Consider the following 17446-nt stretch of genomic DNA (forward strand, 5'->3'; position numbering starts at 1 on the left):
TTTCGTCTGTAGTGTCACTAGATAGGGTTGACTTTATTTGGAACTGGGTGGGTAAAGAATTATGTAGTGATCTTTTCTACCTCATGGCCCTTAGCTACATTGTTCTACCTGGAATGTTCTTTCCTTGTCCAGTTGTTGATTAATTCCTATCTGCTTATTTTGGCTTAAATATAAAGTCCTCAGAGATAACTTTCTTGATTCTCTTAACAGAATTAGATCTTTCCTGATAGTCTCATAATAATCTGTTCTTTTTCACTTGTCACAGTATGCAAAGTACGTATTTATTTACATTATTTAATGCTTAGTACTTCTGTACTTGTAAGGTCTGTAAGGAAAAGTTGGTTTCCAGGGCAACGTACATAATAGATGCTTAGCTCTGAGAAAAGTTGTTAAATGAAGGGATGAAGAATTAATGCAAGCTGGCACTCTAGAAGCTGGGGAATGTCGTGTTGATTCTTTGATGCTGCTGGTGCTTCCAAGAAAAATGCTTCAAAAAGGCTTTCAGCAAATTTTAGAATTTGAAATTGGCAAGTACCTGAAAAACTACATGATGTTCTGAAAGCCAAACCCTTACACTTTAGGGAGAAAGGCTAAAACAGTGAGTGAAAGGCAGGGTGGAGGTAAATACACCTTGTATATATATATATATATTTATATATTATATATATATTTTTTTTTTTTTTTAGATTTATTTATTTATTTATGCAAGCACTGGGTACAGTCAGAAGCGCAGGGGGATGAGAGAATTCGCCAGAGCCGGGAGCAGAGCAGGCAGAAGGACCGAAGTACACTGCTGAGGGAAGCAGCGGGTGGCAGGAGAGGTCTGTGCACCATGTGGGACCCTCCTGCGGTGGCCAGGGAGCAGCCGGGAATCGAACCGGCGCTGCAGAGGCTGCGGGCAGCTTCGCAACCCAGCGCTCAACCTCTGTGCCACCGGGGAGGCCCTAAATACACCTTATATTAACCTTTTGTGTGTAGAGTAATAGTAAGTCCTTTAAGTAGAATATTAATAAGTCCTTTTAAATGCGCAGGTGAGAACCCACAGTCAGGCAACCCGTTTTGTATGGGGGCTGCCCTGTAACAAGACAGTAGCCAAAAGAAGGTGGGGATTGTTATCTGTATAAGTTGAGAGTTAGATTTTTTTGACTACCTATTGTCAAATAGGAGTTTGAAAGCTACAGCCCACAGATACCTCCCTGCCAGCTATTTTTGTAAATGCAGTTTTATTGGAACACAGCTGTGTCCGTTCATTTACACATTGGTTTTGGCAGCTTTCATACTGTAATGGCAGAGTTGTGTGACTGCAACAGAGACTGACTGACTTGTGCAGTTGAAAATATTTACTATAGTACTTGACAGAAAGTTTGCTGACCCTGTTGTGGAAAATCTAAGAAGCTGGTTTAAATTATAGACTTGTTTTGTCTCTCCCACAGAGTAGTGCAGAGGTAGTCAGTCCAGATTGGCATAGTGGCTTCACATTCAGCAGGAAGCCAGGGTCCTTTCATCCTCTAGTTATCCCAGAGCCCAGTAGGGGCGTTACAGCCCAACCCCTTCCAGCAGGGAGGAGTGGAGGAGAGGCATGAGATATATCTCTCAGCAGAAATAACTCCTTAGGTATCCCACACAACACATCTGCTTGTAACTCACTGACCATTATTTAGTCCCATGGCCACACCTTAGTTTAAAGTAGTCAGAAATAAAATCTTTTAGGTAGGAACATAGGCACCAGGACATAGGAGTCAGTCAAATTTTATGTGAATGAAAAACAAGGGGAGAATGGATGTGACATTGTCTCAAGACTGCTCCAGTTGCAGTCATTCTTCAGAAGAAAGAAAATGGTTATAAGCTACATTACCTTCTCACAACCACTTGTAGCCTAGTTTATGTGGCATACTCTGGTTCTGAAATTCCTGGTAAACTGTGGAGAAAGAACATGTGAGGTAATTATTTCAGTATGAAGCATCCACTAGATGGAGCCAATAAGTAAGTTCATCCAATTTTTATTTCATTTTGAAGCAAATGAGTATAGCTATTTTTCTTAGATTAAAAGTTCTTGATTAAGTTGATGAGATGTAAAATAGTTATAAAAGATCACTTGAATCAAGGAAAGAAAATTCTGGTGTTGGCGGGGTATGTGGTTTGGGATATCCATTAACACTTACCTGGGGCTTTTGTGTTTTGTTTTATTATAGAATCTATACACCATTCACAGAAGACACGGAGACTGTAGGTCAGAGAGCGTTGCACTCAATTCTGAATGCTGCTATCATGATCAGCGTCATTGTTGTCATGACTATTCTCCTGGTGATTCTGTATAAATACAGGTGCTATAAGGTGAGCATGAGGGTCAGAGCTTTGCTTCCTACCATTTTCTTCTAATGACTGGGATTTCCTGGCCCATGTGTTACTAGGTCTAGTAAAGAAAAAGGTCTTATTTTCTAGTAAATTAATTAGTAGTTAACTGCCCACCCCCCACCCCATTGTGGAATATGGGTGTAAATGAAAAACAAATGTTTTCATATGCCACAAACTCGATGGTTTAACATTTCGATTTATAGTATACTTAAACATCCCAAAGGGGGATGCCGTGTTTTGTAAATCGCTTGTTCACAAATGGCACTGTAGGATACAGTGGTCTCCATAATGTATGATTTTAAAGTTTCAGATTTTTGCATTTGAGTGCAGAGCCATTAAACCCCCTTCAGATGCTGGTGTTAAACTTATCAGTGACTGGCTATGGTCCTGCTTCTAATTGGTAGCCATCTGTTCTGTTACCTACTCTCTTATGGTAGCCCTAATTGTTTTCTTGGGAAGCGAGGACATGGGAGGTTGTACAGGAAAGACACAGGCCCAGCCCTCCTAGCCTCTGCTCCCCTAGCTTACTCTTTAGCTAAGTTGCTTATTCCTGAATTTCAGACACCTTGGCACCTCTTTCAGAAAAATGATGAAGTTAATACAATTCGTGAACCTTTAAGGACATTCTCAAATAAAAGAAGTAAACATTAACTTTCCAAATATTGAAGTTTAGGGGCCTCCTGGTGGCGTAGGGGCTAAAGACAGCGCTCTGAAGCTCTCACCAAATATTGAGGTCTATTTCCTTTTAGTATTTGTTTACTTTTTGACATGGTTAAAATATATAATCAGTATGTCCTTTCTTTCACTTTGGTGTAAGCATTTTCCATATTATAAATTCTTAGAAAATGTCGATGGCTATGTAATATCTAACTCAATAAGTGAAATATAATTTACTTCTAATTTCTCCTTTGTTGACATTTTCCAGCTTTTCACTATTCTAAAGTACAATAAATGTGTCCATCTGATTTTATATCCCTGCACCTCCATTACTACCACGACTGAGCATGAGAATGGAGAGAAGAAAAAACTAAAGTTGAGATTTTCCCTTCTCTTGGTGTTAGGAGACTTCTTTCCCGCTCCTTAGCCAGGCCGTGAGCTGCTCCTAGAGCTCTCCTTGGCTTTTTTTTAAAGATTTATTTTTATTTATTTATACAAGCACTGGGCACAGTCAAAAGCGCGGGAGGGCGAGAGAATTCACCAGAGCGGGGGGCAGAGCAGGCAGAAGGACCGAAGTACTCTGCTGAGGGGAGCAGCGGGCGGCAGGAGAGGTCTGCACGCCATGTGGGGCCCTCCTCCGGTGGCCGGGGAGCAGCCGGGGATCGAACCGGCGCTGCAGAGGCTGTGGGCAGCTTCGCAACCCAACACTCAACCGCTACGCCACCGGGGAGGCCCTCTCCTGGGCTTCTAATGTCCACTCCAGCTGTGTCAAGTTCAAGAGGAGGAGGGTAGTGCTGGAGGGACAGAAGTGTTAAGCCTGCTCTTTGGAACTTGTCATTCCTCAGCCCACCCACCTCTATTTACTTTTCAGCTTCCTTAGCTAACAGCTACATATATTCTATCCAAGTTTTATAGTTGGATTTGGTGGAAGAAACAAGGTGGAATGTGCTTTTACTTCATGTTACCTGTCTTGATATCTTTTTGATGGGCTGGGTTAGGGTAGTCTAAAAGGATTATCCTCAGCCAGATATCCACATTTACCTGTGAATTTGTATTGTTGTTTAGTATTCAAGTCTTAGCAAGTGGAGCCAATTCTATAGAAACAAATTGTTTACTTTGACTTCAAGTATAAATTAAAAGGAACTCTTGAATCAAATTCAGAAACTTGCCAGAACCTGTTTAGAAATAAGCAATGAGGATTTGTCAGTGGTTGTGCAATGTCTGCAAGAAGCACAAGAAGCTAAAGACCAGACAAACCTTAAAAAAGTGAAAACCAAAAAAGACAATGCATTGGTATACATCATTTGCTATAGGTGAAACTATATAGATTTTTTATGTTTGTGACTTCTGGCCTGAATAATTCTGGAAGTAGAGGAGATACTGTTCCATATTGAAGCAGAACTCTTTTAGAACTTTGACTACAGGAAATCTGAACTAGGATTTTTGTAAGATGAGAAAGACCTGTTTTACCACCTGATGTTCTAGAAAAGGAGGTGCTAAAAGTTATCAGAAGAGGCTTTGAATTCAGGAAATAATTCAGAAAAGCATACATCAGGGACTAACCTAAATAGAAAAACTGTGTGCATTCATTATTACAGGCAGAGGGCTAATATTTTTATAATATGAAGAGCACTTACAAATCACTGAGAAAATCAAAAAACCCAAATAGAAATTATAAAGGAGTTACAGATGACCTGTAAAGAGAAAGGTGTGTGTGTGTGTGTGTGTGTGTGTGTGTGTGTGTACTCCTTAACCAAAGAAATATGCATATTAAAATAATTTATTTTGGGCCTCCCCGGTGGCGCGGCGGTTGAGCGCTGGGTTGCGAAGCTGCCCGCGGCCTCTGCGGCGCCGGTTTGATCCCCGGCTGCTCCCCAGCCACCAGAGGAGGGTCCCACATGGCGCACAGACCTCTCCTGCTGCCCGCTGCTCCCCTCAGCAGTGTACTTCGGTCCTTCTGCCTGCTCTGCTCCCCGCTCTGGCTCTGGTGAATTCTCTCACCCTCCCGCGCTTCTGACTGTACCCAGTGCATGTATAAACAAAACAAACAAACAAACAAATAATAAAACATGCCTCTATTAAAAAATAAATAAATAAATAAAATGTTAGTCACTTCTTTAAAAAAAATAATAATTTATTTCACCTATTTATTTGGTAAAGACTGATTTTTTTGTGAAGTTACTAAACCATTATGTATCAGTAGTCAATTACTAGAAAAAGTTTGTACACTTTGACTTGGTAAATCCCAAGGAAAAATTTAGGAATGCAGAAAAATATTTGCATATTAGGATAGCCATCCTAACATAAATTATAATGGAAGAGTCAGGGAACACCACAAATTCCAAGCATAAGGTAAAGGTTAAATTGTGACTTCATCCGTGTAAGCTGTATATTATTATTTAGTCATTTGGAAGTCATATTTGGTGGTATGAGAATATGTTTAATAAAAGATTAAGTTTTAAAAATCAGAATGTGGGGCCTCCCCGGTGGCGCAGCGGTTGAGTGCTGGGTTGCGAAGCTGCCCGCAGCCTCTGCGGCGGCGCCGGTTCGATCCCCGGCTGCTCCCCGGCCACCGGAGGAGGGTCCCACATGGCGCGCAGACCTCTCCTGCCGCCCGCTGCTCCCCTCAGCGGTGTGCTTCGGTCCTTCTGCCTGCTCTGCTCCCCGCTCTGGCTCTGGTGAATTCTCTCACCCTCCTGTGCTTCTGACTGTACCCAGTGCATGTATAAACGAAACAAACGAACAAACAAACAAATAAATAAATAAAAACATGCCTCTATAAAAAAAAAAAATAAATAAATAAAAAAAAATAAAAATCAGAATGTGCAACTGTATTATACTTGATTCTAATTTTGTTGAAAGTTTTATACATGCAGATAGAAAACAAGTCTGAAAAGAAAATGTTATTAACTTCAGTTGTGATTAGAAATTGTTTCAGTATTTTTATTTTATTTAAAAGTTTTACTGAAATATAATTGAGATATTAGCTTCAGTTGTACATCATAATGATGTGATACTTGTATGTATTTTGAAATGATCGCTTGAGTCAAGTTTAACAGTCACCAGACATAGTTTCTTTTTTCTAGTAATGAGAACTTTTAAGATCTACTCTTAGCAAATTTCAAACATGAAGTACAGTATCATTAACTGTACTCTTCATGATATATATTATGTAGCATGTGTTTATTTTATGACTAGAGGTTTATATATACACATACATACTCTCTTCTTGGGTTGTGTAAGATTTTCCCAAATATACTTATAATATAAAATTACCATTAAAAAGTATTGTCTTGTTGGGGCCTCCCTTGGTGGCACAGGCAGTTGAGCGCCGTGTTGTGAAGCTGCCTCTGCAGCACTGGTTCAATCCCCGCTGGCCTCAGAGCAACCCACATGGCGAGCAGACCTCTCCTGTCTCGCCCTCTGCTCCCCTCAGCAGTGTATTTCGTCAGTCTGCCTGTTCTGTTCCCGCTCTGTCTCTGATGAATCCTTTCACCCTCCCGTGCATCTGGTCTGTACCCTGATTCTTGTATAAATAAATAAATCTTTAAAAAAAAAGTATTGTTTAAAAAATTACAAGAATCAAATTCTGATCTACTCTTACATCAATAAGTAATAGAGACTAATATTTATATAGTGCTGTGTGAATTCTCCATAATGGTGGACTGATATATATTTGTTTCAAAGAATTGGTAATATTAATACTTATTAATGTGCCATGTAAAAAAAGAAGAAAAGCATTCCAATACTTACTACAACCTCAGATTCTGAATATTCTTTTGTGAAATGGTTACATAATTAGAGGGCCTTTTTGTATTCTTTTTTTTTTTTTAAAGATTTATTTATGCATACAAGAACTGGGGTGTAGGCCAGAGGTGTGGAGGGTGAGAGGATTCACCAGAGACAGAGTGGGGAGCAGAACAGGCAGATTTACTGAAATACACTGCTGAGGGGAGCAGCGGGCGAGTCAGGAGAGGTCTGCTGCACTATGTGGATTGCTCCCTGGCTGACCAGGGATTGAACTTGTGCTGCAGAGGCTGCGAATTGCTTCATAGTGCTGTCTTAACCCCTTGCACCACCAGGGAGGCCCCTTTTTGTATTCTTTTTTATTTTTTTTTTTTGAGGCATGTTTTTATTTATTTATTTGTTTGTTTGTTTTTGTTTATACATGCACTGGGTACAGTCAGAGCACGGGAGGGTGAGAGAATTCACCAGAGCCAAAGCAGGGAGCAGAGCAGGCAGAAGGACTGAAGTACACTGCTGAGGGGAGCAGCGGGCGGCAGGAGAGGTCTGCACGCCATGCGGGACCCTCCTCAGGTGGCCGGGGAGCAGCCGGGGATCGAACCAGCACCGCAGAGGCCGCGGGCAGCTTCGCAACCCAGCGCTTTACTGCTGCGCCATCGGGGAGGCCCCCCTTTTTGTATTCTTAATGTTTGTATACAGGGGTCACTTAACTCTGAATATCTGATTTTCAGTTTTATTGAATTTTATCAACCATTTTATTCAGTTTATTTTTTTAAGATTTCATTTATTTTTGCATAGAAGAACTGGGGTGCAGGTCAGAGGTATGGGTGTTGAGAGGATTCACCAGAGACAGAGTGGGGAGCAGAAGAGACGGATCTACTGAAATACACTGATGCACAGTGGGAGAGACAGGAGAGGTCTGCTGCGCCATGTGGGTTAGCTCCCCAGCTGGAGATCTAACTCAGGCCATCTTGGTGGACCTTTGAGGGGGTAGTGCTGAGATTTAACCTCCAGGCCACCAGGGAGGCCCCTCAGTTTATTAATTTATTCAAAATTTCTCCATTGATAGTGGTGTTTATTAAAGTTTAAATGTCAGCTGTTAACTCTGTTGATAATTTAGTATTTTAGAATGTATTTTCTTTTTCAAAATTCTGTTTCTAAAGGAATAAGAGTCTTTGTTTTTCTGAAATTTATATTTCATATTATGAGTAGTTCTGCACTAAAAAGTTCTATGTAAGTATACATTGATCCCCAAACCACTTACATTCTGCCATTTGAAAACAATATACAGAAACATACATAGAATAGTATTTTGAGGGAAGAAATTTATAAATTTTTTTAGGATTGTAGAATCTTCTAATTATATTGGAATCCTATGTTTTTTAGGTCATCCATGGCTGGCTAATTATTTCATCTCTGTTGTTGCTGTTCTTTTTCTCATTCATTTACTTGGGGTAAGTGGCAAAATAATTTTTCTTTTTCAGAAATTGTCTCTCTAGGCTGTGTAATTGTCATGTAAAGCCATATACTCTGTTGATAAATAACTCAAATTATAATTGTTTCCATATATAGGTCATACTTGGTATATATTAAGACAAGTTAATATCATCAATAGGGATATTGTTTTGTTGATTCTTGTTTATGGTAAGTAGAACTGAAAAAAACTTACAATAGTTAATTCTAAGGCTTTTCAGAAAAGACTTTACTAAACTTTTAGTGAATAATATTTTATTAATCTGTACTTCTAGTAACTTCTGAATCAGAATGTTAAAAAAGGATTTCAAGAATGTATATATACGTGAATTACTAATTTTCAAGCTTTATTTCATCAATGGGTCTTTTTTCAAATGAAATCTTACATGAAAACTTCACATAAAACAGAAAAAGTTGGAGCTTCTGTGTTGAAGAGAATAGAGACTCAGAGATTTGCCAGCCTGGTGTTTCTCTCAGGTCTAGTGGTAGAATAACAGTTTGTAAACCATCCCTTTGCTCTTAAATTAGGATTAGATGCAATAAGCAAATCAAATAATTCTTTGATAAAAGGTTGAGGAATAACCACAGAATAAAAGAAAGAAATGTCAGCATTTATATAAAATGGATAATTTTTTAGGAAAAAGTCAATACTAAAATTGACCAACAAAGCAATAGATAATGTAAGTAAAGAAAAAATAAGTTACTGAAAAGGTTCCCATCTCCCTTCCATAGCAATGCCAACCATAGCAACACCAACCATGGCAGTGCCAGGCCCAAATGTTTTCACAGGGAATTTCTGTTAAACCTTTAACAAGTTAATAATACTATTTAATGTAGAGAAGAAAAGCTTCCAGATTTGTTTTATGAAGCCATGATAGCACTGATAACAAAACTCTGTAAATTATCAAGAAACAACTGTAGCACAATTTTATAGATTGATGCCAAAAGAATAACAGTATTAACAAACATAATTCAGGGCCTCCCTGGTGGCGCAAGGGATTAAGACACAACCTATGAAGCTATCCACAGCCTCTGCAACACGAGTTTGATTCCCTGGCTGGCCAGGGAGCAACCCACATGGCACAGCAGACCTCTCCTGGCTTGCCCACTGCTCCTCTCACCAGTGTGCTTTGGTCAGTCTGCCTGTTCTTGTCCCCCACTCTGTCTCTGGTGAATCCTCTCACTCCTTACATCTCTGGCCTGTGCCCTGGCTCTTGTATACATAAAATAAAATAAATCTTTCAAAAAAAAACATAATTCAGCAACACATTAAAGAAATAATACATTATTACCAAGTGGGTTTTGTTTGTAGAATGGAAAACTCGTTCATTATTAGGAAATTTCAGTGTAAGTCACTACATTATGAGATAATTCATCTCTGTGAACATGCTCAGAGGAATTTCATAAAATTCAGCACTTGTATTTGATCAAATTTCATTGTGAAATAAATAGATGGCTGTTTCTCAAACATGATATGGTTACTTCTCAAACATGATAAAAATGTATGACTTTTACTCTAACAGCCAGTATCATCTCTTTGTTTTTTTTTAAAGATTTGTTTATTCATGCATACAAGAACTGGGGTACAGGCCAGATGTGTTGGAGGATGAGAGGATTCACCAGAGACAGAGCAGGGAACAGAACAGGCAGATTCACTGAAACACACTGCTGAGGGAAGCAGCGGGCAAGACAGGAGAGTTCTGCCGCGCCATGTTGGAATCTCCCTGGCCAGCAGGATCGAATCTGTGCTGCAGAGGCTGTGGACAGCTTCATAGCACTGCGCACAACCGCCTGAGCCACCAGGGAGGCCCCAGCCACTATCATTTTTTTTTTTTAAAGATTTATTTATTTATGCATACAATAACTGAGGTACAGGCCAAATGTGTAGGAGGGTGAGAGGATTCACCAAAGACAGGGTGGGGAACAGAACAGGCAGATTGACTAAAGTACACTGCTGAGGCAAGCAGCAGGCGAGCCATGAGAGGTCTGCTGCTGTTGAGGTCCCTCAACAGCCGGGGGATCAAACTCATGCTGCAGAGGCTGCGGAAAGCTTCACAGGTTGCGTCTTAACCCATTGTGCCACCAGGAGGCCCCCAGCCAGTGTCATCTTAACAGGGAAACTCTAGGAGCATGTCTGTAACTGTCAAGAATTAACCTCTATTACTACTGTAGTCTTTTTTTTTTTAAGATTTATTTATGCAAGAACTGGGGTGCAGGCCAAAGGTGTGGGGGTGAGAGGATTTACCAGAGACAGAGTGGAGAACACAACAGACAGATTGACTGAAATACACTGCTGAGGGGAGCAGTGGACAAGACAGGAGAGGTCTGCTGCGCCATGTGGGTCACCTCCCTGGCCAGGGATCTAACATGTGCTGCAGTGGCTGTCAATAGCATCATAGTTTGCTTCTTAACCCCTTGCACCACCTGGGAGGCCCCACTACTGTAGTCTTAACATTGCTCTGGAGGAACTGGTGAGCCCAAAAGAGAAAAATGAGTAAGAACTCTACAGTTTGGAAAAGAAGGTTGAATTTGAACATAAATTGAATATTTGGTCTCAGAAAATAGCTAAGAAACAATACAAGTAAATTTGGCAAAGCAGTTGGATACAAAACACACACAAATCAGTAGCCTTCATGTGGTGAGGAAACATAAAAAAGGGGCAAAACCCTATATTTGATAACAGTAAGAAATATAAAATATCTTGGATCAAACAAAAATTGTGTAAGATTTGTTATTAAGAAATTTTAATGCCCATGAAGGGCATGACGAGAAGACTTTTAAACAAATGGAAAGTTATACCAACTTCCATGGAAAATCTTAGTATCATAAAAATATCAATACTGTTTTAAGTTTATTTAAAAATTTAATATAGGGCCTCCCCAGTGGCGCAGTGGTTGATCGCCACTCTGTGAAGCTGTCCGCAGCCTCTGCAGCGCCAGTTCGATTCCCCACCAGCCAGGGAGAACCCCACATAGCATGGCAGACCTCTCCTGCCTTGCCCACTGCTCCCCTCAGCAGTGTCTTCTGTCCGTCTGCCTGCTCTGCTCCCCACTCTGGCTCTGGTGAATTCTCTCACCCTCCTGCGCTTCTGACCTGTACCCCGGTTCTTGTATAAATAAATAAATCTTTTAAAAAATAAAAATAAATAAAAATAAAAATTTAATATAAGCTCAATAAAAATATAAACAATTTATTTTTAATCCGGGCAGGATGATTTTAAAGTTTATTTGGAAAAATAAGTAAAGGTTCTACTCCCCACTCTGGTGAGTCCTCTCTCCTCCCACACCTCTGGCCTTTACCCCTGTTCTTGTGTGCATAAATAAATAATTCTTGTATGCATAAATAAATACTTTTTTTTTTTAAATAAAGCTAGTATAGGATCAGTAGGCAATAGGTGGATTACTTAGAAATGGGTGTGGGATAATTGATCAGTCATCTGGGGAAAAGTTTGGATTTCTTCCTTGTATCTATGCCAGAACAAATTCCAAGTGGATTAAAAATTTAAATATGAAGGGAAAAGCATAAAAGAGCTAGAGGAAACCATAAGGGCTGGGAATTTATTATTTTTTTAAAGATTTATTTTTATTTGCATACAAGAACAGGGTATAGGCCAGAGGTACAGGGAGTGAGAGGATACACCAAAGACAGAGTTTGGGAGCAGAAGAGGTGGATCTACTGAAGTACACTGCTGAGGGGAGCATCTTGTGAGACAGGAGAGGTCTGCTGCACCATGTGGATTAGTTCCCTGACCTGGGTTGAACTCATGTCGCAGTGTCTGGCAGTAGCTTGATAGCACAAGACTTAACCCCTGTGCCACCAGGGAGGCCCAGAACTAGGGAATTAAAAATAAATGGGAACTCATCTTTCTGACTAGCCCCTGTATCCCATAAAAAATAGTATTTTCCTCAGTTTAAAGATGTTAAAATTCAATTTTAAAAAGTTGCATGAGAATAACCAGAAGTGGATATAACCAGAAGTGAAAATAACCAGAAGTGCATTATCTAAAGATTTAAGTTCTGTCATCTTTGCAGGAATTAGTATATATCAATCTCTTGCTCTCTTCTCATACACATGAATGAGATCTTTTGGTTTCCCCAAGCAACATGTCATGCCTATATTCTGTATGTGTGAGTAAAAAGTATATATGTGTCTTTTTTTTTTTTTTTTTTTTAAGATTTATTTATTTATTTATTTATACAAGCACTGGGTAGAGTCAGAAGCACGGGAAGGCGAGAGAATTCACCAGAGCCAGAGCGGGGAGCAGAGCAGGCAGAAGGACTAAAGTACACTGCTGAGGGGAGCAGCGGGCGGCAGGAGAGGTCTGTGCGCCATGTGGGACCCTCCTCTGGTTGCCGGGGAGCAGTCGGGGATTGAACTGGCACCGCAGAGGCTGCGGGCAGCTTCGCAACCCAACGCTCAACCGCTGCACCACCGGGGAGGCCCTATACATGTATATCTTTTAATGACTGCACTGACTTCGTGAAAATTAAGTCATGTGTCCTGCTAAAATTTTATTGTGTGTGTTTAATTTTCTCCAATTTGAGATATTTTAAACTAGGGTTTTCCAAAGTGTAGTATACCATACTTGGCATTTTAGGGGCATATGACTTTTCTTCATTCATGTCCTTTTTTTAATCAGGTATGACCTATTTTACTGGTTTCCCTTTTATATGAATTACATAGTTTTTTGTTAAAATAAGCTCAACTTCAGGGAAAAGTGAATTAATTTAAAGAAAACTGAAGCAGCACAGTTGATAGAAGATAAAAAAATATCTAATGGTTGGGAAACAGAATATTTTGATGAAAATGATTGTTCATAAATCTGTTTGGATCTCTGTTTAATTTTTTTCAGGGAAGTATTTAAAACCTATAATGTTGCCATGGACTACATTACTGTTGCATTCCTGATCTGGAACTTCGGTGTGGTGGGAATGATTGCCATCCACTGGAAAGGTCCCCTGCGACTCCAGCAGGCCTATCTCATTATGATCAGTGCCCTCATGGCCCTGGTGTTTATCAAGTACCTCCCAGAGTGGACTGCGTGGCTCATCCTGGCTGTGATTTCAGTTTATGGTAAAACCCAAGACTGACATTTTGTCCATCACAGAAATACCTCACTGGTGTGTTTTCCTTCCTCTTCCAATTTTCTTGACTTAGGAACATAACAGTTGTGTCTTATAACTCTTCAGCAAATAATTACCTGTAGTATCTTTTTCATGTGAAGATCTCAAAGTTTTTGAGGTTAAGTATTCTAAAAATGTTTTATTACTGCCTCTAGTTTGAGTTCGTTATGGGTTAGTGGAATGATCCACTGACCTACCCACTTCTGGTCAGAAACTAAGATGCATATCCCATTCCTGCTACTGATAACCTTAAGTCATAAAGTGATTCAGGCTCTTTAAGCTTCATTTTCCTTGGTCTAGCCACCAATGATGGCAATTGCAATTTCTTATCCAAGGTTTCCCTCTTGAGGAAAATAACTGAGAATCTTTTGTCTCACATATGGTCAAAAAATAAGTCAAGGTTACGTATGTCTCTACATACTAAAGCCACAATAGATGCCTCACTTTATGCTTTTTAAAGTTCCAGACATTGTCAGAGATGACCGCCTCATTTTGAAAATACACAGTGCTGCCCGGGCTCTCGTCCCAAGAAGTCTGCCTGTGTCTATGCAGGCATCTCTTTTAGCAAATCTGTCCCTTTTAGAGGTACTTCTTTTTGCCCACTTGTAGTATCTATGCAAGCGTCCTTTACTTTCCTTTTTTTATAATAAATCTGCCCGTTTGGATATAGAAAAATATAATAAAATACACAATGCTGGACTGTTAAGGTAGTGAAATTTACCTCCCTTATTAGACTCAGATTACAGGCTTCATAGAGCACTACTGTGACACACACATGTTAAATTTAAATGAAACATGGCATATTTCTGTCATCAGTTAAGCATTAGGGGTGAATTGTAATGGAGGGTGATTCTACTTTGACATTAAAAGAAAATAAAAGAACACCAGTTCTAGAGACAGACATCCAAGTCTTAGTTATTGTAAAGATTAAATTAAACAACATGTGTAATACACCTAGAACAGTAAATGTTGCTGTTTTCATTTGTTTTTTAATTTTTTAATTTAATTTTATTTTTTTTAAAGATTTATTTATTTATACAAGCACTGGGTACAGTCAGAGGTGCGGGAGGGTGAGAGAATTCACCAGCGCCAGAGCGGGGAGTAGAACAGGCAGAGTGATGAAGTACACTGCTGAGGGGAGCAGCGGGCGTGGCAGGAGAGGTCTGCTCACCATGTGGGACCCTGCCCGGTGGCCGAGGATCGAACCGGTGCTGCAAAGGCTGCAGGCAGCCTCGCAACCCAGCACTCAACCACTGCGCCACCAGGGGAGGCCCCAGTTCTCGCTCTTTTACTACTGAGAAACCTGAAGTTTATGTTGGTAAACTATTTGCCCAAGCTTACATTGTTAGATCTAGAATCTGAATCCCGGGCCTCCCCGGTGGCGCAGCGGATGAGCGCTCGGTTGCGAAGCTGCCCGCGGCCTCTGCGGCGCCGGTTCGATCCCCGGCTGCTCCCCGGCCACCAGAGGAGGGTCCCACATGGTGCGCAGACCTCTCCTGCCGCCCGCTGCTCCCCTCAGCAGTGTACTTCGGTCCTTCTGCCTGCTCTGCTCCCCACTCTGGCTCTGGTGAATTCTCTCACCCTCCCGCGCTTCTGACTGTACCCAGTGCATGTATAAACAAAACAAACAAACAAACAAATAAATAAATAAAAACATGCCTCTATTAAAAAAAAAAAAATAGAATCTGAATCCCAAGTTCAGCATTCTTCTGCATTACTTTTCCTCCCATCAACCTTATTTTTTCCCCATACATAATATAAATGATTATTTTCATAGATCTTTAAGTTCCATTAAAGTAAGTCTTTTATGTCCGTATTTAACATAGGGACTCTCAACTCGTTTTACAGTCTCAAGATATTTTAATTTGTCATGAAGATTGTTGGGAAAATTTCCCCCCAAAATTTAATTCTCTTTAATTACTCTAAAAATAAGGGAGTTTATCATTCAGTAATTATATAAGAGCTATTATAAAACCAAGATAGCTAGGTACAGGACATGGCAGTTTCAAACAGGTTGAAAATCTCATTTAAAAGCTTGGCAAATTTCCCTTTCCTCATCCAAAACAAATTGAAGTGCAAGCATTGACAGTAGAGGTTTCTTTGAGAGTGTGTGTGTGTTTTATTACATTAGCACCACTAGTAGTGAAGGAGGAGACATAACCGCTTACAGGCAGCTGAGTGATGGTAATATCAGCACAAGCCATCAAGTCTTCCTTTACAATTCTAGCTTTACCTGTTTATTTTTTATTTTAAAGATTTATTTATTTACACAAGAACTAGGGTACAGGCCAGAGGCACGGGAGGGTGAGAGGATTCACCAGACAGAGCAGGGAGCAGAGGAGGCAGGCAACCCAAAACACTGCTGAGGGGAGCAGCGGGCGAGACAGGAGAGGTCTGTGCCATGTGGGTATCTCCCTGGCTGGCCGGGAATCAAACCCGCACTGTAGAGGCTGCGGACAGCTTCACAGCACTGCGCTCATTGAGCCTGTGCCACCGGGGAGGCCCCTACCTGTTTATTTTTAAATGTTTAAAATTGTTTTCTGTATTTCCACAGTCTAAATTTTTATGACACAGAAAATGTAAGAAAAATTGCAGTTGAATGAAGGAGATGGTGGTAGAATTAAAAATAATTTAGAAGATATGCTGCTTCCTCTCTGAGTTGCTGTTTTTGTTAAATAAACCACTTTCAGCACCATATGTGCTCTGACACCTGAACATTAGTGCTTTTGACAAAGGACTAAAAAATGCTAAACTTTCTCTTGCAAATATTTGTTATTTTGTACTGTTTTCAATTTACTGCCTTTGTATTTCAAGTATCTCTAAGTAGTACATACACTTTTTGGAAAGAGGAGGGAATCTCTTATATGCTTCTCATATTTTGCAAAGTTCAGTCAAATATTTTCTTAAATTTCTCTCATTATAAAGCTTCTGTTTATGGCTCAGATATGATTTCTTTGGAAATAACTTGTCTTGGTTCTGCTTATTGGAAATTGACAGCTGCTTTAGAATTATTCTCTCTTGTCATTGTCCCTGCCTCTTTTCTTTAAACAGGGAAGACTTATTCCAAGAATCCAGTAATAATACACTGTAAACTAATCAAAATAGCAGAGCTGAAAGGAAACTTGTACACATCTTCTCTGTGATTTTGTTTAGGTGGTTTTGCTCCCACATTTTTCCTCCCACTTATTTTATATTCACTCACCTTTCTGGGAAAAAGAAAATTAAATCTTTCCATTGGTTAATTCCTCCCTAACACACCCATTTATAGGTATAGCCAATACATGTTTTGGATGTCTTTTCTATTTTTATCTTTCTAGATTTAGTGGCTGTTTTGTGTCCAAAAGGCCCACTCCGTATGCTGGTTGAAACAGCTCAGGAGAGAAATGAAACTCTATTTCCAGCTCTCATTTACTCCTGTAAGTATTTTTGAATATTAAGTTAGAATATTTAGGAACGCAAACACATATAATGGTCATTATTATGGTACTGCGCAGATCCATAAACATGTACATGGTGTTCCCTTTTCTGTTTCTCTTCTTTGGATTTAAATAACCAGCCTGACTTATGTTGACTTAGATTGGTTGGGTTGTCTATAGTGAAACTTGTTTAACCTCAAAATTACAAAGCCATGGTGAGTAAGTGGGGCTACTGTACAGTTTTTTATTATATATTTCATTCATAAATTATTCAAGAAAACTGAGAGTATTAGGAACATGGATATTATTTTAAAATCTGTGATAAAAAGCTATGGAGACATAGATGCCAACTGTTTTGTTTGAAATTGCTTACTTTGACCAGATTGGACTTGGGTTGCTGTGAACCTTTGGTAACCTGAATGGCACATGTTTATATGCATCTTTGTAGTATTGTATCCTGTACCATTTCCCAAAAATGCTATTTCTGGGTTGAAGGGTTAATGCACATGTAGTTTTCTTAGGTGTTATCATATTCCTCTCAGTAGGAACTATATGGTTTTGCAATCTACCTGCAATGTATAAGAGAAGCACCGTTTTGAAGTGGTCATATTTGCTTCTTAATTAAATGTAACAGACGTGTATACAGAGATCTATATAGATATTTTGATATCTGTATTT

At 39.8% G+C, this 17446-nt stretch overlaps 1 protein-coding gene across 4 annotated transcripts in view; it reads left to right on the forward strand.

The window, feature by feature from the left end:
- PSEN1 (presenilin 1) overlaps positions 1-17446 on the forward strand; it is a 55443-nt gene that overhangs the window by 25669 nt on the left and 12328 nt on the right. For all 4 annotated transcript variants that reach the window (XM_037503658.2, XM_037503661.2, XM_037503659.2 and 1 more), the window contains exons 5-8: positions 2193-2334; positions 8143-8210; positions 13082-13302; positions 16670-16768. In XM_037503658.2, coding sequence (XP_037359555.1) covers positions 2193-2334; positions 8143-8210; positions 13082-13302; positions 16670-16768 — 530 coding nt within the window. The remainder of the gene's footprint in view (positions 1-2192; positions 2335-8142; positions 8211-13081; positions 13303-16669; positions 16769-17446) is intronic.

Source organism: Talpa occidentalis, unplaced genomic scaffold (assembly GCF_014898055.3).
Source record: "Talpa occidentalis isolate TD23 unplaced genomic scaffold, MPIMG_talOcc4v2.1 talOcc4.11, whole genome shotgun sequence".
NCBI classification, from domain to species: domain Eukaryota; kingdom Metazoa; phylum Chordata; class Mammalia; order Eulipotyphla; family Talpidae; genus Talpa; species Talpa occidentalis.